This window comes from Porites lutea, chromosome 8 (assembly GCF_958299795.1).
Source record: "Porites lutea chromosome 8, jaPorLute2.1, whole genome shotgun sequence".
Taxonomy (NCBI): domain Eukaryota; kingdom Metazoa; phylum Cnidaria; class Anthozoa; order Scleractinia; family Poritidae; genus Porites; species Porites lutea.
Window position 1 is genome coordinate 22,779,474 of NC_133208.1, and position 21,743 is coordinate 22,801,216.

The 21,743-nt window shown below is 37.9% G+C and overlaps 1 protein-coding gene across 1 annotated transcript in view; it reads left to right on the forward strand.

Moving 5' to 3' along the window:
- LOC140947023 (uncharacterized) overlaps positions 1–21,743 on the forward strand; it is a 38,282-nt gene that overhangs the window by 4,196 nt on the left and 12,343 nt on the right. Inside the window, exons 9-15 of the mRNA XM_073396104.1 lie at positions 398–488; positions 1,557–1,931; positions 2,513–2,635; positions 3,013–3,135; positions 3,741–3,863; positions 7,086–7,211; positions 7,724–7,858. Of these exons, the coding sequence (XP_073252205.1) occupies positions 398–488; positions 1,557–1,931; positions 2,513–2,635; positions 3,013–3,135; positions 3,741–3,863; positions 7,086–7,211; positions 7,724–7,858 (1,096 nt within the window). The remainder of the gene's footprint in view (positions 1–397; positions 489–1,556; positions 1,932–2,512; positions 2,636–3,012; positions 3,136–3,740; positions 3,864–7,085; positions 7,212–7,723; positions 7,859–21,743) is intronic.

Genomic DNA, 21,743 nt, shown 5'->3' on the forward strand with positions numbered 1-21,743 from the left:
TAAGCAATGCCAATGACGTATACCTTAACCCTAATAAACTAAAGCCTCGTCTAGACGGACGCAACATTGTTGGCCAACAACTCCCAACATTGTTGTTAGCAGAAGTCAAAGAAGAATAAAGACCAAGATGTAAACCAGATTCCTGGTACTTCATAGTGTAGCGAGCGAGTTGCTTGAACTCACCCCCACTGATCCAACAATGTTGGGAGTTGTTGGCCAACAATGTTGTGTCCGGTTAATTGCACGGGGCTCAAGTATTAGTCGGTAAAACTGCAGTTAATACAGTATTAACGCCAATCACTAGCAAAGTACATTATATTGTCGAGACTAAGACGAAATAATTAAGGAATTCTGCATTATCAAATGCACTCTTATCGTCACATAACTCATTTTTCAGTATATCAACACAACAGGAGTTCGAGTTTGTTTAAAAGAGTTGTACGAGTCAAAGTACGACCCTCTCTCAGTATCATATACTGTCTTGTCAGGTAAGAACGGGTTTATGGAATTGTAGCTTTAGTAACACATAGGTTTTACTGATTACTCACAACTAATTCATTATGAATGCATAAAGAGATAACTTATACGAGAGTCATTTCATTAATAGAGGAAGGCGATCATTTTAGATATTAGCTCCCTGGAAGTCTTTCAATGTTTTTGGTACTGATTACCCCATGTAGAAAATGTTCTCAATTTGGGTTCGTCAGTTTGATTTTCCTCTTTTCCTCCTGCTAAGCGTATCGGCCGCACAAGGAGTTGGAATGATGTTTGTGAAGCTGTCTCGTCAATCAATCAATCAATCAATAATTTATTTACCCACGTAAACGCCTAAGAGCACAAGTGCTTGTTCAAAATACGCACGTGCATTAAAACTACAGTTATAATAAAAATCTAGTGTTTTAAACACAATAATAATAATAATAATAATACTAATACTAATAATAATAATCATAGTAATAACAATAATAATAATAATAAAACTATATATACATACAATCTATAATCTATGTACACATGAATATAAAAAATTATAAAAATTCCAAAAACAAAAAAACTAATTATTAATAGTTAAAAATATAAAAAAATTACAGCTGAGTCGACCTTAGCTTAGACTTAAAAATATTAACATTATCGGCCAACTTGACATCTTTTGGAAGTTTCTTCCATAGTTGAGCGCACTTGTATGTAAAATAGTTCCTCATGAAATTAAGATTAAATTTGGGAACGCAAAGATTAACACCATTTCCTCTTAAATTGTAAGACGTCTCTCTTATGCTAAAAAAGTCTCTAATGTATTTCGGCCCTATATTCTTAATACGTTTAAATAATAGGATCAGAGATTGCTGCTTTTTCCTACACTCTAAAGTGTCCAACTTACATATATTCAAGAGTTCTTGGTAGGACAATGATTTCCCGTGCCCTGTCGCTCGCGTTGCTTGCCTCCATTTCTCGCGCTTCTCGATTATTCCGTTCTCCCTACTAAGCCTTGGGAAAGCCTGTGGACCAAATGTGTGGGGATTTCTAAACTCCACAGTCGTTTTATATCTTTATCACAGATATTTGCCAGCCGAGATGGAGTTATTTTGGGGGCTACTGTTACTTCACAAGTCGTGCATGCGCCTCGTGGCTTACCGCTGAGTCAAACTGTTCTACGATGAGTTCCAATTTGGTAACGGTTCACAATCAAGAAGAAAATGTCTACATTCAACACCGTCACAACGGAGAGAGATCTTGGATTGGACTCAATGACCGAAGTGTGGAGGGCTCCTTTGTGTGGACAAACAAAGAAATAAGCAGTTTTAGGTTCTGGGCTCCACAGCAACCGAACGACTGGAAAAACGAAGACTGTGTTCACACTCTTGGCGCCAAGCATGGTTACACTTGGAATGATGTGCCATGTACTAACTGTTACAACTACACGTGTTTTAAAGGTACTAAGCGTAGCACTATGGAGATTTATAACTGTATATCTTAATCTTCACGTTCCAGATAGTGAATCTACTGAGTTAAAACTACATTCGAAAAGGTCGAAACACAATTACAGCATGTTAGGCAGATGGTTAGACAGACTGCATGGAAGGGAAGAGAGGGTAACACCAATCAGTTTCATTATCACAAACATAGGGAAACAAGTCGTATACATTTGCATTAAAAGAATGTCCATTGACCTAAAAATGGCCGCAAAAGCCTGAAATGGGCGTAATCAAAAGAAGAACGAGAAAACGTTCATACGTTGGATTCACGAAAAAAGTCGCGCTAACCTCCGCTTACTTTTGAACCCGGTTTTCTAAACACCTCTTTGCAAATTATTAACGAACATAAGTACATACGTTAACTCGGGGCACGCCTACGACCCTTTCTGCAAGTTCCTTTTTTCAAACATTTTTTTTGTTGCCTTGCCAGTGTACGTCAATTACCCAACTACACCACAGTATATTATTTTTAAACAAGCTTCATTAACTAAAAAAAGTCATGTTGTTTGACAAGAAGCCTCTGTGTGCTTTCTTTTTAGACTTGGATGAATGTACCACTGGTTCCCATTCCTGTGACGTCAACTCCGTATGTCAGAATACCGTGGGTTCATACAAATGCTCGTGTAATGCTGGGTACACAGGAGATGGAAAACCTTGCAATGGTATTTGAGATACAGTTGATCCTCCATGTGCGACACCTCTCCCAAGCGACCCATAAGTCGAGATGGAGCCACACATATCGTAACTTTGAAATTTCACACAATAAATTGTTTTTCAAAAAAAAACCTACTCCAATCTGAAGGTTCTTAAATAAGACGACGAAACCATTGAAGGTGCAATGTTTGTGTGCAAAAGCTCAACACTGTCATGTCATTTTGGAAAAAAAGTTTAAAACCATATTTGTTAAAACATAAAAAAAAAAAAACAAACAAGAACAAAAAAAATGGAAACATCCAACCTTAGCGACCAGATGTAAACCATCAGGTAGATTTAATGTTAGTTATTCTAACGCTTTACGTAACTTACAATTCTCATGCAGATATCGACGAGTGTTCTACCAGCTCGCACAGCTGTGACGTTAATACGGTTTGCAGTAATACTGTTGGATCTTACACATGCGCATGTAAAGCAGGATTCACAGGCGATGGAAAAACATGCTCTGGTAAGCTGTTGCGGTATTGTAAAACACGCTTCCAAAACGATGTGCCTGTATTTTCTAACGATGGACATACAACCTAAATGGTTCGAAATAATAATTAAGTAAAACTAGAAATATGTATCTGGCAAAATTATAGCCTAAAAAAAACTGAGTAGGTGACCAGGCTCTAATCTATCGTAAGACCTGGGACTCCTTTCTCTCCTGTCTTCTTTTTTGTTCAATTATCCTATTTGATTTTTAAATGCGTATTTTAAAGCATATTTAGCATTATTTCCGCTTAACCTCGCTCAAATCAAAGATCGATTTTGGGGACGTTCAAGCTTTTTTTTTCCGTAAAACCCAAACTGAAACGCACGTCCGACAAAACTATCTTAACGAAATTGATCTTTAGTATGCAAACTGAGCAAACAGGGTACTTTGCTCTTATAATTAATAAAAATTCGCATTGATTCGTTATGCATTTCAGAAAGGAAATTTACTCCCTCGAATACTCCCTCTTACTACTAGCTCGTTCTGCTATAGAGCTAAGAGGAAGTCTCACCTATAAGGTATTGATTCAGAGTTTGCTGCATCACTAAACAAGAAAGCTTCCTCACTTTTTTCGCCAGATGTCGACGAGTGCTCTACCAAGTCTCACAGCTGTGACGTTAATGCGGTGTGTAGTAATACTGTTGGATCTTACGCATGCGCATGTACAGCAGGATTCACAGGGGATGGATTCACATGCACTGGTGAGCCGTTTGAGTTTAATTTCGTTTGTATGATATGTTCTTTTTTTAGATTGAACAGCAACGACAGCAATACGAGAGTCTTTTGTGCTCTCCTCGCTTTTTACAGTTAAAGTTTTGGTTTGGCAGGAGTTTAAATTAATTTTAGTATTGACTGTATGTAGTAAGAAAATAGAAAAGCGGAGCCAAGCAGCTAGTTTATATCATCGGATACGTGGAACGATGGTGATTGTTCAAACTTGCGATCATTTTTTTAGGCCTAATAATATACACGAAAAAAACTACTCAATTCTGATTGGCTGAGAAAGGAGTGCAGTTCTTCTGTTACACGAGTGCAAATTTGTAACACGAGTGCAGATTACAAAAGGTTTCTGATTGGTTGAAAACAAAAAAGAAACCACCAAGAACCAATCAGATTAGAGCTGTTTTAACAACAAAATTTAAGAAAATGGCCATTGTTTTCAGCAAACAACGATTTGATTTCATGTACGCAAAACTACAATAGAAAAGTTTAAAAAAATCCAAACACTCAAACACAATAAAAAAACGTCTTTCTGGCTAACTGTATTGAAAATACGGTGGTAAGAGAAAAATACTGTCAACAAAATCGAGGGAAATGAGCCAGAGAAACCAAACAAGCTACTGATAACAGACTACGCTTTGAGTAGAAAAGAAAGAACAAAAACGGTGACAACCACACGCAAGCCATGACAGTTCCACTTTTCAGGCATTTAAATGAACATGATAACATGACTACATGATAACAACAAGGACTTTAAGTCACGTCATTCATTGCTGGGGGTGAAAGGCGCCCGGTTGCTCTCTTTAAGTCTTTTGTCGAGCAAAGACCTCTATTAAAACATCCGTGCGATGGTCTGTTTCTTTCTACCTCAGTAGCAAACGAAACCGAAAATTTAAACATCTGGTTCAAACTAAACCAATGTGCGAAAATACCATAACTAACATAACGAAAGTATCCGCAGGTAGTAGTACTAGCCTTAACGAAAGTGAGAAAAAAGTTTACGAATCATTGTGCAAGGAAAACAACAGTCAGCAAACTGAAAAAAGCAAACCTTACATATTGTAAGTTCAGAATATATCGCCACGACTGTCACAGGCCACAGAGGTATAAATTTCCTCAACGACTACGATGACGCCGACGAAGAAGGGCGACGATGACTCTCTCTTGCAATATCCAAATGAATAATAAAAACCCCAGAGCTGGGGCAAATATTATATTTAATACGGGCGGGAGTTTCCGACATCACAACAACCGTAGCTCCACTCACCCATCGATGGCAGCGTCGAAAGAAAACAAATTTCCCCCTCATTTTCGGGTTTTAATTCTCAACAATTTCTCCATGAATCCCAGCTATCATGGGGTCTCAGGAAAAGACTATCGGACTATGATGAACAGTTGTTAAACAACTGAGCAAGTGTCTTTCATCTTTGGCTGCTCAAAGTGTTCTCCTGATTTCAAAACGGCAGTATACTTCTGACTTGTAAACGCCGGGCTCTCATAATCGAGGATGAATTTAAAAATACTTACTTTTGCTGATTACCAGTTCGTGAACGGAATGAATCATAGAATGAAAAGAAACCACTGCCACGATCATGTCGTTGTTAATTGCAATTGATTAAATTGCAACTACCATACACTGCGACGATCAGATATATATTCATTTAAATTTGTATTTCCGCAGTTCACATCAACCTTATTCTACGACAGGTCAAGTATCTGTAATTATTATTAATGTAATGAGATTTACCATAAGGTAATATGACAAGTAAATATTATCTGTTAAAAATTACTGGCAATTTAATGGTGGGACAATTTTTCTCACAAGTAAGAATTATGGTATAGCCAATTACAGGCCGCAGACGAAAATCCACTATTAAAAACATCGTATCGGTTTTCCCGCCTTTCACTGTCCGCTTTCACTAAAATAGTTACGTTTTCTTCGATCGGGCACTTCAAGCATATAAAGTCTCACTCGAAGAATTTCCCGAAGGACAAGAAAAGAAAACACCAGAAAGAAAACTGAGCAGATTATTGCTCTATTTAAGGAATTTTTAATGATAAAAGGCGAGTCGAGTGTTTTTAGAAGAAATTCCCCAGGCGAATTTATCATGCATCAGCGAATGAGAAGACAACGGAGAATCGAAGAATATTAGCCCCCCCCCCCCCCTTCCCCCCTTGAGTTCATGGTATGATGTGATTGCCGAATTTAAAAGGTATTCGAAGAGAAAAATCACGACTACAGCATTACAAAAGACGTCACGAATGGCCTTTTGGTCAAAACAAAACGGACATTAGCTAGGCAAAGTAAACAAGCGGTGTCACTTTTCTCCGGCGTTGTAATTCAAGGAGGCCAATTCAGAATTTCAATCACCAGCTTGAATATAAATCAATCCATAAGTTAGCAGTCCAAGAATCTTCTCCAAAGAGGTACAGACCATTTAAAGTATTACATTCGGACCCTGATTAGTTGAATTACAAATCCATGAACATACGGCTTAAACTCTTTTCTTGAAACTTTGTACATTTTTGTACTTGGTACGTCTTTACGGTTCAGGGGCCCGTTTCTCGAAGGTCCCGGTAACTTAACGGGCCCGGAATCATATTTTCAAATCAAAGTCTCAAGAATAGTGGGGTGTGTTCTGACCTCTAATGAAGTCCATTTTGTTTCGTTAGCTAATAACTCTACTGTATCATTTTCAAAACTTTTAAAACTCCCTTCTAAAATGGAAAACAAAACAGCTTAACGGGCCGGGTAATTACCGGGAGCTTCGAGAAACGGGCCCCTGAACGTGTTGGAACATTCTCACTGCACGTTCAAACTTGTAGTATTATGTGAGATATAGCTTTTAAAAATCACGTTTTTAATTTTTCTTGGAGTTATCGAAAACAAATTTAAACATTTCAAAAACTGTTGAATACTGCAATGTTGATAGTAGTAAATATATCTCTCTTCGCAATCCTTGTGTTTGTATTGATTTTATCTCGCGATTGATAGTGTAAAAGTACAAATAAACTAAACAAATTGCTTCATGGTTGGTTACTTTGTACGATCTTTATTCTCTGGTTTTGAAGAATCACTTACTCGCCCGTATCTCGCTCTTTCGTCTGTAATCCTTCACAACTCGTGAGTAAAAATCGGTACGCACTCACAAACCATGAAGTAATATCTATTTCTTATATTTTGAGTAATTTTGTGTTCTCAGATGTCGACGAGTGTTCTACCAACGATCATAGCTGTCGTGACGTCAATGCAGTCTGTACCAATACTGTGGGATCGTACGCATGCGCGTGTAAAGCAGGATACACAGGAGATGGGAGGACTTGCAATGGTACGTTTGTTTGTTTTAAAAATGAGTCATTGTACAGCAATTGCTGAGCCCTGAGCCGAGCTACATAAAACCTACACTTAAGTAGTACCGTTTCAAGGATCTTCATGTCGATTGATTGATATTCTTGTATCTTAGCATTGAAATTTATTATTGAGAGAGCTGTGCAAAGAACTCATTTACTGTTAGAAATGAGTTCTATGTAAAAAGAAGTTCAAAAGCCTGCATATACTGTGTCTCCTTGTGAAACATGTCTGAAGTTTATCTGGTTTCAAACCCACTATCCTCCATCTGTTTATATGTTGCATTGCATCAATCGATGGACTTAGTTTCCAATGAGCATCTAATAGCTTTTTTTATGAATGCCGAACACTGAATGTTTGTAATGTTTTTCCACTATAAAATGCTCTTAAAAATAGACACAATGCATCTAAATGCTAAAATCAACTCTTACATGAAGCCTTGAAAACGTCAAAAATGTTTGATACATCAGCGCCCTGAATCTTTATTCGCAGATGTTGATGAATGCTCCAGCGGTTTACACAGCTGTCACAAGTTCGCTTTATGTACGAACACCATTGGGTCCTACAGCTGTTCATGTCAACAGCATTTCAATGGAGACGGTAAAAACTGCCAGCACTCTGCGAGCGGTGAGTATAGTTTTCATTGGTCTGGGTTAGTTTAAAAAAGTTAAACTAATTTCAGTGAAAGAGGAGCCCACTTAAAGTGTTTTTGAAATTAGGGCACATGACCTACAAGCCAAAAATTGTTCCTAGCAGACTCCATTCAAAACAAGGACATTGGGTGTGGTCATAGGGCGTACATTAACCCTTCAGTGGGGGGGGGGGGGGGGGGGGGGGGTAGGGGGCAAGTAGCACATAGCTATTCTGACATCAAATCCCCTCAGACACCCTTAATTGTCTATTTCCCAGCAACATTCCTTCCAAGGATATACATTTTTTTTTCCAAATCTCCCAGCCGGTAGAAATTGGCCTGAAGAACAATATTTTGAGGAACAGGTTCATTGGGTGCCCCTGATCATGTAAATCTCTCTAGGATGGGACAAAGTCGTTACGATTCGCAGAGTCTGCATCGTCCAATATCGTATTGTATTCTCGTTTCATTTGGCTAAACGAATCAATGGCCCTGATCCGCGCTGAGAGAGAAAGGTACGATATTGTCCGCTTTTCGGGAATAGGCTTTAAGGAGTCAAATTCATTGGGCGAGAGCAAAATTCCAGGTGAAGTTTGACCCGGGCCAAGTCTTCCAATAGGCTGAGTTTTTCAGAGTTATTTGATGATATTTTGCTCGTGTTCAACGTGAGAAGATTATGCGTGGTTGTAGATAGTCTTATTAGTGCTGCGAAAGTGTATAATTGTGTGATTTCCAAATGGTTTTGACAGGCAGAACTCAGGTATGTGGTCGTGTGGTTGAGCTATTGTACTAAAATATTCTGTGCCAGCAATAAAAAGGTTTCGTCGGTGTTTAGCTTACTAAGCTTAGCTGATTGTGCCTTGGAAAATCAATTCTCGACTCAACACAATTTTTTTTTTTTTTTTTTATCTTTAATAACATTTATTCAATCGACAATCAACAATCAAAAATGCTTACAAACACTACGATACTTACACTACTTACAATACAATATTTAGAATACAATAGACTAAGGTACTTACTCTGTTTACAATGTAAAGACTTACAATACTCAGTACTTACAACACTACCTACTCACTACTCACACTACAATGCACTATTTACAAGCAGTTCTAATTAGTAATTGTACTTCAAAACCAACATTTACAAAACCAAACATTCACGGTAAACGCACTTATATCTTAAGTGTCTTAAAGAGGCAGCGATTGTGAAGCAAAAGATACACCAGGTTAATGCTGGAGAAAATGAGCAGAGGATCGAGATATACAAATGTATAAAAAATCAAAGGCTTACTTAAATAAGGAGCTCACATTTTCCCATTTTTTTGGTAAAATGGGACCTGCAGTGGTCTCTATGTGGTAGAATGATTTGAGGTATTGCAGGAAGCCTGCTATCTTTGGCGAGGTTTCCCTTCTTTTGCTAATCCAGATGTAATTTCTGGCTAGAAGGAAAAGGAAATTAATTTGCTGGCAGTTTTTTGAAGAATCCGGCTTTAGACCAAGTGCAACAAATATATCTAATGTGTAATGTTCCGGTGTAATGTGGAGCAAAGTCAGCTTAAGAGATAAACTATGCCAGAAGAAGGCCACTTTAGGACAAGACCAAAAAAGATGAAGAAGTTTCTCTGGTTCATTATTACAAAAAGAACAATTTGGGTTGTCTTTTACGCCAATTTTTGTTAAGAAGTCGTTCGTTGATATTCGTCTATGTAAAAATTTATATTGGAATTCAATAATTCTTGTACTTTTAGTATATTTAGCGGCCAACTGGTAGGCTTCCCGCCAATTAATCGCCTCCACATCATTTTCGTTGCAGTCTTTTAGCCATTTCTGTTGATTATGGGATGGTAACTTGCATTTTGTAGAAAGCAACTTGGTGTATACAAGTTTGCTCGCACTTTGGCATTCTGTTAATCTTACTACAAAGGTTTCATAATTGTTGCAGTTTTTGATACAGTTTGTTTTACATGTAGTCCAAAGAGATTTTAGAGCAGACACTAGTCCGAAATACTTTAAAAGACAAACTTTGAGGCTGTATTTTTGCTGCAGCTCAGCTAGTGATAAAAATTTGTTATGTTCATCTTTCAAATGTTTCACTTTCGTAACGCCTCGATCAAACCATTCACGATAGAAGACGGGGCAGTTATCGATTCTAATGAGTGAGTTGTACCATAAAGTTTGTTCAAGAAATTGTTTCTCGGACGTTATGTTTTCATCAAAATTGACTTCCGCCCAGATTGAAAGTATCTCTTTTATAAAGTTATTCTTAATCTTGGGATTCTCAATGGTATCTTTCTTGTTTAAATTACTAGTGAGGACTATTGTGCCTCCAAATCGCTCTAACTCTATATCAAAAAAATATTTCCATTTTCCCTGGTTCTCTTCATCCAGATATTTTTTAATCCATGTAGCTTTCAGGGACTTGTTAAAAGACTGTATGTCTATCATTTTAAGTCCTCCATTAGCATAATCGTTTGTTATAATGTCTCGTTTGATTTTATCTCCTTTTCCATTCCAGAGGAATGAAAAAAATAACTTGTTTACTTCTTTGATAATTTTCACATTTGTATGTAAAGGTGAGAGCACATAAACGAGCTGAGAGGCAACCAGACTTTTTAGGACCGTTATCTTTCCAACTAGGGTAAGTCTACGGTATTTCCAGCAGCTCAAAACATTCCGGACCTTATCTAGTTTTTGATTATAATTTAAAGTCGCAGTTGCTTCCGGATCATTTGAAAGCCAGACACCTAAAGCTTTAACTTTACACTTCGGCCATTTAAAGTTTCTTCCACTTTGTAAAATTCGGCTGGTAGGCCGTCGGTCCCAGGGGTCTTTTCTGATTCCATATCTCTTAAAGCCTCAAGGCACTCTTTTTCAGTTAAAACTCCTTCGCACGAAGTTAATTCATGTTCGTCAATGGCTCTTTCATCACCACCCTCAAAGAAAACAGTTGTACCATCTTGGTTGTATGTGTTACCTTTGGATGAGTAGAGATTTTTATAACACACCACACATTCAGTTAATATTTTTTTATCCGAGGTGACAAATTCGCTATCGTTTATTTTAATTTGACTTATTGTCCCTTGCTTGTAGTGTCGTTTTTCTAAATTAAGAAAATACTTGGTGTTTTTCTCTCCTTCATTATACCATTTAGACTTAGATCTCAAAATTGCGCCTTTGGTGCGGATTTCAATTATCTTTTCAAGCTCAAGCCTGCTTTCATTCAATTGTTCCTCCAGGTGTAAGGAGTGCATTTCATCGGAGTTTTTATTATCGATATCCGCTTCTAATCTGGCAATTGTTTGTTCCAGAAATGTTTCGCGTTGTTTAGCTTGCTTTGTTTTGCTCTTGGAGTAGCGGAGCGATTTAGGAGCATATATGTTCCCTAAAGTAAAACACTTTTCATTGGTTTTAATGTCGCAAATAATGAAGCGTCCTTGGGGGTCAGTGTAAGTTTTTTCTATTTGAAAATCGAAGTTGTTGTTGAAATGCATACCCCTGCTTTATTGCTCTTATAAGTACTAAAAATAGCTTGATAGCCCCATTCAGCAGACCATACGTGATTAGTATTTTCAGTGCAGTGGACTTCTTGTAGCATATATGCCGAGTAATTTTTTTTGCGAAGCCAATTAAACACCTCTCTACGCTTTGTATTGTCTCTTAATCCCCTGACGTTTAGTGATGCTATTGTCAAAGCCATAGATATTCTCTTGGGCAGCTTTGCAGAGGAAGCCTTACATCACCTGGTGTCAAAGCTCCACAATCACTGCACGGTATGATAGGAATTTGTACTAGGCGTTTACTTCTAAAACAAATGATTAAGCTATTAAAACATAGAAACCAAACAGAACATGCACAGATAAACACAACTAAATAAGAAACCTCTTCGTAAAGGGACATGGGGGGGAAGCTAGGACTTTTACCTAGAATCTTACAGACAGATAAGAAAAACTGAAGCGCCATCTGTTACGAACCTCTATTCCGATCGCCTAAATAATTATCTAGCAATTGATAATAACGGGTGGCAAATGTGGTCAAACGATACTAACGTAATCTTGGTTACCTAATGAGTAATGACATGATGAAGAAGCATTCTCACCTATCCTGGTATCTCGAGAGGTTTACCAACTGGCCAAATTTTACCTTTTATCAAGAGCTTATCCTAATTCCGTCTCGAGGAAGGTGCGAACAACTAATTCAGTGTCTTCTTTGTCTGTTTCTTGCACAATATTTTCAAAAATTATATTTTCCCGCCTCGAGTAGGCTTCCAAATAGAGATTCTTGTCTTGTACCTCTTTAAGCTTAGCTTCTAAAACAACATTTTTCTTCTGCAAATCGGTTAAAGCGAGATCTGTTTTCTCCTGGTAAAATGTTAGGCTCGCTGTCGAATTCTGCTGTTGCTTCTCAGCTTTATTTAAGCTTTCTTTCAAGTTCTCAATGTCGTGGCTGGCGGTTGTTTGCGAATATTCCAGCTTCTGTATTCTTCCTTCCAATTTTTGAAGGGACGTATGGATTTCATTTACTGTTGTTTGGATAGCGTCTAGCTTTTCCAGCTTTCGATTTATCTCCAAAGCTTTATGAAAACCTTCGGCCATGTTCAAAACCGTAAAGATTTCGTCTTCAACCTCGTGCTCCTCGACTACTTCAGGAGAGTTTACTTCATCACTCCTCGCTTTTTTTGCTTCTGGTGAAGTGCTCGACTCCTCTGAAGAGGAACGCTCGCTTCTTTTCCTTTCCAAGATCTTTTTCAACAGTTCTTCCATTTACCACCCGGGAAAAATAGAATATGTGGCGGACGGATCAAGGACACGTCTTACGCCATTGCTACCCAGGCCCCTTTTCAAGACAATTGGAACTAGGTCCAGTTTCAGAGCGCTCTTGGCTTTGAGCCATAGGCCGGTTTTGGCAGATAAAAAGATGATGATTTGTGTTCTCTATAATGCTTGGATCAATTTGCTGTATATTCCATGTGGATTCCTGTCATTTTTCGGACCGCAAAAAAGTTATTGTAGCGTTTTGATAACTATTTAAGTTCTTATGCAAACCTTAACCAGGCACTTTTGGGCTGCATTTCATTCAACTTAAAAACTTCTTGTAAGTTTGAAATGACACTTAGAAATTTTTCAAACAGTCGGATTACTGAATAAGTGTTTAAAACTTAGCTTGCGTCATTCTATATTTGAACTCGTTGAAATGCTTCTAGGGACCACTAACTTACTACCCGGCGTCAGATAAAGGCTTTTAATCATCAGCCTTTGAAGATTTTTTATTGTTTCAAATTGCCAAGTTGTAGAATGAGTGGATATTTTTTCTTACTAGGTTTTCAATATTAAACTGGGTTGCTACCAGATATAATTGATAACACGTGATTTCACAAAGTGAAAACATTTTCAGAACAGCACGCTATTTGAACAAAACAAATTAAACAAGTTTCCCGTGACAACATCTATGTATCTGTATACTCTAATAGATCATGGGCAATGATCAATCACAACGCGTATAGCATTCACATCATTTTATAAACATGTATAGTTCATGATCGGGACGACGCAAGTCAAGGCGCATTGAAACACATACAAGAGAATGGAAAGGTAAATTTCCCTTTTGAGATTTCTAAGCGACTGTTTTTATCGCATCAGTTTTCTTTTCTTCTTTTTCGCGACTAAACCTGCCTCGTAACAACCATTTTAGCTTCTCTCACCATCTGGATTTTATTGGCGATTAACGGCCAAATTCTTGGAGACACCACTGCATGTGACTGGTAACTGTGGTAAGAGCTTGAATATAACGGTAGTTTCGTGGTGTTGCGGAGAAGACATAAAAACTAAACAATACCCACACCATGAAACAAAAGCGGACTAACAATTAGTTGTAGTTCCTATATGCAACACCAAGAAACACTGCAACCAAGATAGCACAGAAAGTTCAGTATTCCATTTGAAAAGTGCAAGACAAAGAGTACGATTTTTAGTCGCCAGCTAAGCAAGAAAACAGATGAGGAACTGAAACGTCACGACAATTAGGACCACATTAGCTGCCAAAAACTGATGGGATGGACTCATGATCATTGGCCAATTTAAAACCTTGAGCGTCGTCAAAGGATTCTTGGTCCATGTTTTACGAGAGATAAAGAAGCTTTACTATAAGAAATATATGAAAATGGCGCGTTGTAAATCCGTTGTACAAGGCGAATAGTACCGGGGTGCTACATACTTGAAAGATCCAACCAGCATAAATCGCTATGTCGTTAGACCCTTCTAACCAAAATGGTTTAAATAGAAGCATGGGATTGAGAGATGGGAGAGGGCCACAAGCTTGTTTCAGTTTCAATGAAGACATCATAGTGATTTCGTTTTTATTTGTCAAATTTCCATTTTTGTTTTTAACTTTTTTATTTTCACTTCGCCATTTAGCTTTTCGATTGATATTTCGGTTTTTATTTTTTACTTTTCCGTTTTCGTTTTTAAGGTTTTGATTTTCACTTCGCTATTTTGCTTTTCGGTTGAGATTTCGGTTTTTATTTTTTTACTTTTCTATTTTTGTGTCTAACCTTTTTATTTTTACCGATCTATTTCTTTTTACTTTTCAGTTTTTGTTTTTTCTTTTAAATTATATAATGAAAACCAAAACCAAAACCTAATTATAAACATCAAAAAACGAAAGCCAAAAAACCAAAAACAGAAACCAAAACGAAGCCAACAGCAAGTGGTAACGTTGCGAGTATGCGCGAGCCACAGGACGGAAGTTTGTGGTGGTATTGGATCGCAGCGAATGCAGCAAAGAAAAATGGCGCCTCTTTTAAAAATTACCATCGTCGACCATCGTCGACCATCGTCTTAGTCATCTGTTCTATCTTTGTGGAGTGCAGATAAGACAAAGTCTTTTTTGTAATATGCGAGATTGGTCTCAAGGCTAATAAGGCGCAGATCATTCACAATTCTGAGCGGTTGCGGTCCATGAGTGATTATTGTTTCGTGTTTTGGCTTGCGCGCTGACACGTCAAACTTCGATGGGGTTCTGTGTAACAGCTGCAAAACTCCTCTATTAACTGGATTACTGGGAAAAAATCTCTTCGTGTAAGTTGTGACCGAGTAAAAAACGTCCGACGATTTGAATAAAACGCTGTGAAAAAAAAAATTATCAATGCTAGTCCGTTTATATAGTCATAATTGCAGTTCTTGTGACAATCTCCTTGCAATAATACGATTTCACGTCAGTTATGGTTCAGGAACGCCCTGTTGTTCAGAGACGTGCAACCTTACACTGTAATTTTCAGGGAGTTATAATAACTCCTCTAGTGGGGCTAATTTAACTCCTTACAGTGGAGTTATTTTTCGTGGAGTTATTTTAACTCCAAAAAGGAGTTTAAAGAACTCTTTTTCAGGAGTAAAAGTGACTCCAGATATTGAGGAGTTAAAATAACCCCAAAAAAGGAGTTATCCTGTACCTAAAATTTTAACTCCACTTTCAGAGTTAAATTAACTCCAAAAAGAGTAAAAACAACCCATGTAAGGGGTACAAGTAACCCCATTTCGGAGTAATTTTAACTCCAGACTGGGAGTAAAAAGAACTCTTTTTCAGGAGTAAAAATGACCCCAAATTCGGAGTTAAATTAGGAGTTAAAATAACCCCAAAAAAGGGGTTATCCTGTACCTAAAATTTTTACTCCATTTTTGGAGTTATAATAACTCCCTAAAAATTACGGTGTAGTGCAGTGATTCTGCCAGTGATTACTTCTCAGAGATACCCCTTTCCTAACCACCAGTGTCCAGACCAGGTGCAGTGCCCTAATTCTGCGACTGATAAAATTTCAAAGATATCCTACCCAGGTCTATGAAATTGTATGTTTCCATTTTTGACTAGGTGATATAAAACTAAAGACCCAAACTCTAGAAATGACATTTTGTAATATGGAGGCTTTTGAATCCAAGATGCCCCTTATATTTCTAAAATAAAGAACTAGATGAGCCAAAACAGGAGTGTGGCACAAGATGTTTCATATTACAGATGTGTTTTATTGAGGTAACCCTAACCATCAAAAATCCTTCCCTTTTCTCCCCACATTGCTACATACTAGAAAATTGCAAATATGCACACAACAGTGAAAATACTTAAAATAGTAAAGATCAAAGTCATATCTAAAATTGCATTTTCTCCCTGAGATATTGAAGTGAATTTTCTTCCTCTGGTACTTCCATGTTGCACTTATTTTTGCTTTTCATAAATTTTGTTGTTGGTATTTTCTACTGCACATGCGTTAATTATATAATATATAGCTAATAAGGTTTAGCTCCCTTGACTAGCCCATATCTATTTGGGGCCAAGTTCTTATGATTTGAAGATTAAAAAATTAGAGAAAATTAGCTCTAACTTTTCCCTTTCGTTCTATTTCAACATGAGGAGAACTTAAGGATCTTAAAGCCTGATATTTAGAAAGTCTGAGTTTATGGTTGTTTCAAGTGAGCCAATGTATGACTCAATAAAATTAAAGCTTGTTTGTGTGTCTTCTGGGGCACCAAGACTATTTGATGCAGTTCAGGATGGAGTGACAGACCCTTCACATTCTGCACATAGCATAGGGTTAAATAAAAAACAGATAGTCGCCATTTTGTACCAGCTCTGCTATGGCTTGAGTGAAAAGTGCAACTGGTTTGAATGTGACGATGCAGTCGTCCTCAATGACTACCACCTAAATCAACAAGGTTTTGTGCTGAGCATCTCGTAGGGAGCTCCTGCAACAGGCAAAAGGCAAATGAAATTTTCCATAACTTGTCATCTTGCAACACCACGAGCATCAATTGCAACTTGTGCAGCCTATGATAGATGACTATATACACTACTACTGTATACGCAGCCAAACTGACATTAATAATAATAATAATAATAATAATAATAATAATAATAATAATATTAGTAATAGTAATAATAATAATAATAATAATAATAATAATAATAATAACAATAAATGTTATTTAGCCATGGTTATCTCTTCAGCATAAAATGCTGCTATCAATGAGGGCCCTGGAAAAAAAAATAAAGTAAATATATAAAATATATAAATTACAGTAACTAAAAATACACTAAAAGTTAAAAATACAACAAGATTAAAAAATTGTTTTAAAAGCTAAAATACAGCAATTAAAATGCATTTAAAAGCTAAGCTAACACAAAAACTTAACAAGTAACTAAAAAACTTTTGATCTATATAATTCCAAAATACGAGTTTTAAAAATCACAACTGACTTGGAATCCTTCATTTCACTTGCAATATTATTAAAAAGTTTAGATCCATTAAAACAAAAAAAAAAGACTTCCTTGCCGTCTCAGTTCTGACCTTGGGGAGCAGCAAGTTGTGCCCACTTCCCCTCGTGTTGTGGGCTGTTCTAAAAACTTTAAAATAATTTAAAAAAATAATGGAGGGGATCCCTTCAAGCATTTAAAAGTCAAATTAATGGTGTGCATATCACGCCTCATAGACAAGGGAAGCCACTTTAAATTGTTCTCAGCGTCTGAATCTTTGGTCTTCAAAACAATCCTAGCTGCTCTTCTTTGTGCTCGATCTAACTTATCACGTTTTTTTTTTTTTCCCAATGCTGCTCCAAGCAACATGGCAATAATCCATAACCGGCAGAACAAGAGACTGATAAACTTTATTGGCTGCATCGACAGTTAGATTGTTTCTAATTCTTCCGAGGACACCGATTCTCTTGGAAATCTTAACCAATAGCTTATCCACGTGTTGTTTGAAATTGAGATTTGCATCTATTAGCACACCAAGGTATTTGTAATGTTGTGCTTGATTTATCGGCTTATTCCCGAGGAATAAGCTAAATGGTCCATCCGAAAGGGTAGCCGAAGCGATTCGTTGTTGAGTGCCGAAAAGAACGTATTCGGTCTTCACAGGATGAATGCACAGCTTATTAAGATGGGTCCAGGAATGCAACTGTTTTAGATCTTTATTCAAAACGGTACTTATGTTTCCGATATTGGAATCAGCGTTGAAAAGGACAGCACCGTCCGCATAAAGTAGGATCTTTGACTGAAGTAAACAGTTAAGCAAGTCATTCATGTAAATCTAAAACAAAATTGGACCAAGTATGGACCCTTGTGGGACGCCAGATTTTATCTGCTGAGGTGTAGACTGTGCGCTGCCATAGACTCCAACAGATTGACATCGACTCGTAAGATAGTTCTTAAACCACCTCAGTTTATGGTTGTTGATACCATACCGAGGCAGTTTCTTTAGGAGAAGTTGGTGATTGACACTGTCGAAGGCTTTTCGAAAGTCGTCAAACACCGCTGCTGTAACACAACCTTCGTCAATGCCTTTCCTAATACAATCCGTGAAGTACGTAACCGCGTCCTGGGTAGAATGATTTTTTCGAAAACCACACTTGAAGGGAGATAGCTGACTGGACGTATCTAAATGTTGGAGGAGCTGTATTTGCACGGCTCTTTCAAGGATCTGCGAAGCCACCGGTAAAACGGAAATGGGACGGTAATTATCCATACACTTCTTATCCCCATCTTTATAAAGTGGAACCACCCTTGCATATTTCCATTCCTCCGGTAAAACTGCAGAAGAAATCGAGAGATTTATTATGACTATTAGCGGAGCTGAGATGCTTGGAGCCGCATCCTTTAGTAAACAGGCTGGAATTCCGTCAAAGTCCTGTACCTTTCGATGTCTTAAGCAGCCTAAGTTGACGATGAACAAACGCGGCTGATACTGAACAAAGATTGACTTGAATTATTCAAACATGCTTCTGTGCTCAGTTGGTTCCTGTTAAGAGGTGGAATACTAGAAAGCAACTTTTCCACAACATTTGTAAAATATGTACAGAAACCGTTTGCAATAGTAAGGGCATCCGTGGCTGTTTTTTTCCATCTACTGTGATAGGCTCAATAGAAGCTGACGGTTGAGGTGTAACCGATTTGTTGGGAAGGACTTTCTTAACAGCTTTCCAGAAATTCTTGGGATCATCAGAATTTTCTTCTATGATTCTGCGGTTGTAGCTGGATTTTGCTTTTCTAATCATGGCAGTAACCTGATTTCTCAAACTCTTGTATCTGGACCAGTGTAATTCGGTGTTTTTCCTGCGAGCTTGGCGGTAAAAATGATCTCTCTCGGCCATTACTTTCTTTATCTCGTTTGCCAAGCAAGGGGTGTTTCTGCCGCGAACTTGCTTTTCAATTTGAGGTGCATGTTTATCAGCCACGTGCAAGAAACAGGTTTTGAAGTTCAACCACGCGTTATCGACATCCTGACACTCACTGAGGTTGTCCCAGGAGACAGATGACAGATCTTCATTAAAACGTGTAGGACAATACTTGCTGTAGTTTCTGCATTTTATCGTTCGTGGTTTAAACTTAAGCGAGTTCAACTTTCTAACAAAAGCCGTCATGTCATGATCACTGAATGCTGACTTGACCACCTTGACTGAGGTAATACTCTGTGGTAGAGAAGTACAGCTAATGTCAATAAGAGTTTGGGATTCCCTTGTGACTCTTGTAGGGTCATTAACAACCTGTGTCATGTTCATGCTTTGACGAATGCTCTTGAGCTTCTTTGTTTCTCCCTGACACCTCGCACCAGGTGAAAAATTACAATTTAAATCGCCATTATAATCACTTCTTTCTTTTCGGCATCGGCAACTTCTAAAACATTCTCAAACGACGACATAAACTCCGCATCCAAGAAATCAGATCCATCTGGGGGACGATAAAATGTTCCTAACAGAATCCCTTTTGAATGAGGCTGAATAAGTTCTATCCAGATAGCTTCTAGCTCGGGTTTTTCTAAATCTTCTCGTCTAAGAGCCGATAAAGAATCCGCTAAATAAACAAGAACCCCACCACCTCTGCGATTACTCTGTCGATCCTTTCGGTAAAGTTTATAGCCATCAATCGTTACTTCAGTATCACTAACATTATTGGAAAGATGACTTTCAGTAACGCCAAGAATGCTGATTCCTTTACGTGACTCTAGTAAAGCTCGAACTTGGTCAATCTTTGGTAGCAGGGAGTGGATGGTTTGATGACATACTTTCAAGCCCTTCGAAAGCAACAACTCCGAAAGACTTTTAAGTTTAGGGTATGCTGTGTTCTCGCTCTCGCTAACTTGCTCAGTGACTACCACCTCTGCTTCGCTACAGCTTTTACAACACTTGCATACCTTGAACGAAATTCCGATACACTTCAGGTGAAAAAGACCATTGCATGCTTGACATGAAGCCTCACCTTGGTTCCTTCGGATCGTCTTGAGACAAACTGAACACAAAGGTCGCTTAGCGTGGTTTACCGGACCAGGGTTGAGTGATATATCACCCGCTTGCATTTAAATTCCGGCAGCGACAAAAAAGTTCACCAGTTTGGTTAACTTTCCAGGGTTGCCAAGTTTGAACGTAGTTTTGAGGTCCCGCTTTCGTTTACGAGGGAAAGCTTCTAGCCGGAACGAGATTTCTCTTGCCTTCAAGTCTCTCGTAACGGCCATCGAGGTAATAAGGAATCATTGGTAAGCCAAGTGCTCCTAAATTCATGCGCACAAACACTGAATATATGAGACCCAGAGTATCAAAAGAATTATTTCTATCGGAGAGTGAAAAGTTACCCCTATGACATTTTGTTGTTGCCTACAACTAGCGATACCCCTTTAGATATTCAGGATTTCTAAAGTGTGATGAATACGAATTTATATTCAAGAAGGAAAGAAATCTTTTGGATAGAAAAGGAATAATAACATTTAGGATTTTTGTACGCGTACAAATACATTGTATGTGATGGAGCTAATTCTTATGTGGATGCCAATGCAAGGAATCAAATTTAGGGATTCCATCTCCAGTGCAGTCTGTGCTTCAAACAGGAATGGCAGTCCAGCAAGTGCAAAGCTGAACAAGGGAAAGAATTGTTTTGTGCTTGAACTTGTGCTAGTGTCAAAGTGGGAGTAATATCGTAATGGTCATATGAAAATGCATTTAATCACACTTGTCATATTTTATAGTAGGGCAGGGAAAAGAATGCACATATGTGTAAATTCATATTTTATATTGATTAAATCAAAACCTTAAAAGCAAAAACGGAAAAGTAAAAAAAAACCGTAATTTCAACTGAAAAGCAAAATGGCGAACTGAAAATCAAAAAGTTAAAAACAAAAAATGGAAAAGTGAAAAATAAAAACGAAATCACTGTGCCTCCCCCCCCCTCACCCGGGCTTCGGTAGAAATCCCTGCGGGGGCAATTATATAATTATGAACTAATTGTAACTGATTAAGGTCTTAGGCAGAAGACAAAAACCTTAAAATTGTCTCGATCCGCCATGTCAAGGCGGGGAATCCAATAATCATTACATTGATCACGATATGTGCACTATTTCTTCCTGAATTTGTTTAAGGGCTAACTGCCTGGTGTTTACCAAGAGCCATAATGGCTCTTGCAATTTGGTCCTGTATTGTTATGGGGGAGATAGGGCTGTAACGTTACACCATCTTGTGTGGAATAAAAAAAAAATGTTTATCTTTGCTGTGCGCAATCCCTATTACTGCAATTAACAATAATATTGAGAGAAACGCTAGGGAGATGTTTATACATTACTAAACACAGAACGCTTTCAGAGCTACAAAACCATTTTGTCTTTCCTTTTTGTATATAAAGATATATTACCTTAGAATTAAACACCAGTCCAGAAATATTCGCCAAAATTCGAGAATTAACTTGAACGAAATGGAATAGGGGTGATAAAGTATGAAACAGCGTGAATACACTTGTTTGTGTCGTTTTCGCTACATGCCGTCGCCGTCGTCGTGGTTGCTTTAGCTCCCTTTTATGGAAAAAGACCGTGAATGATAGGAAGGCCAGGTATGCCAAATGTTGTGAGAATACGCGG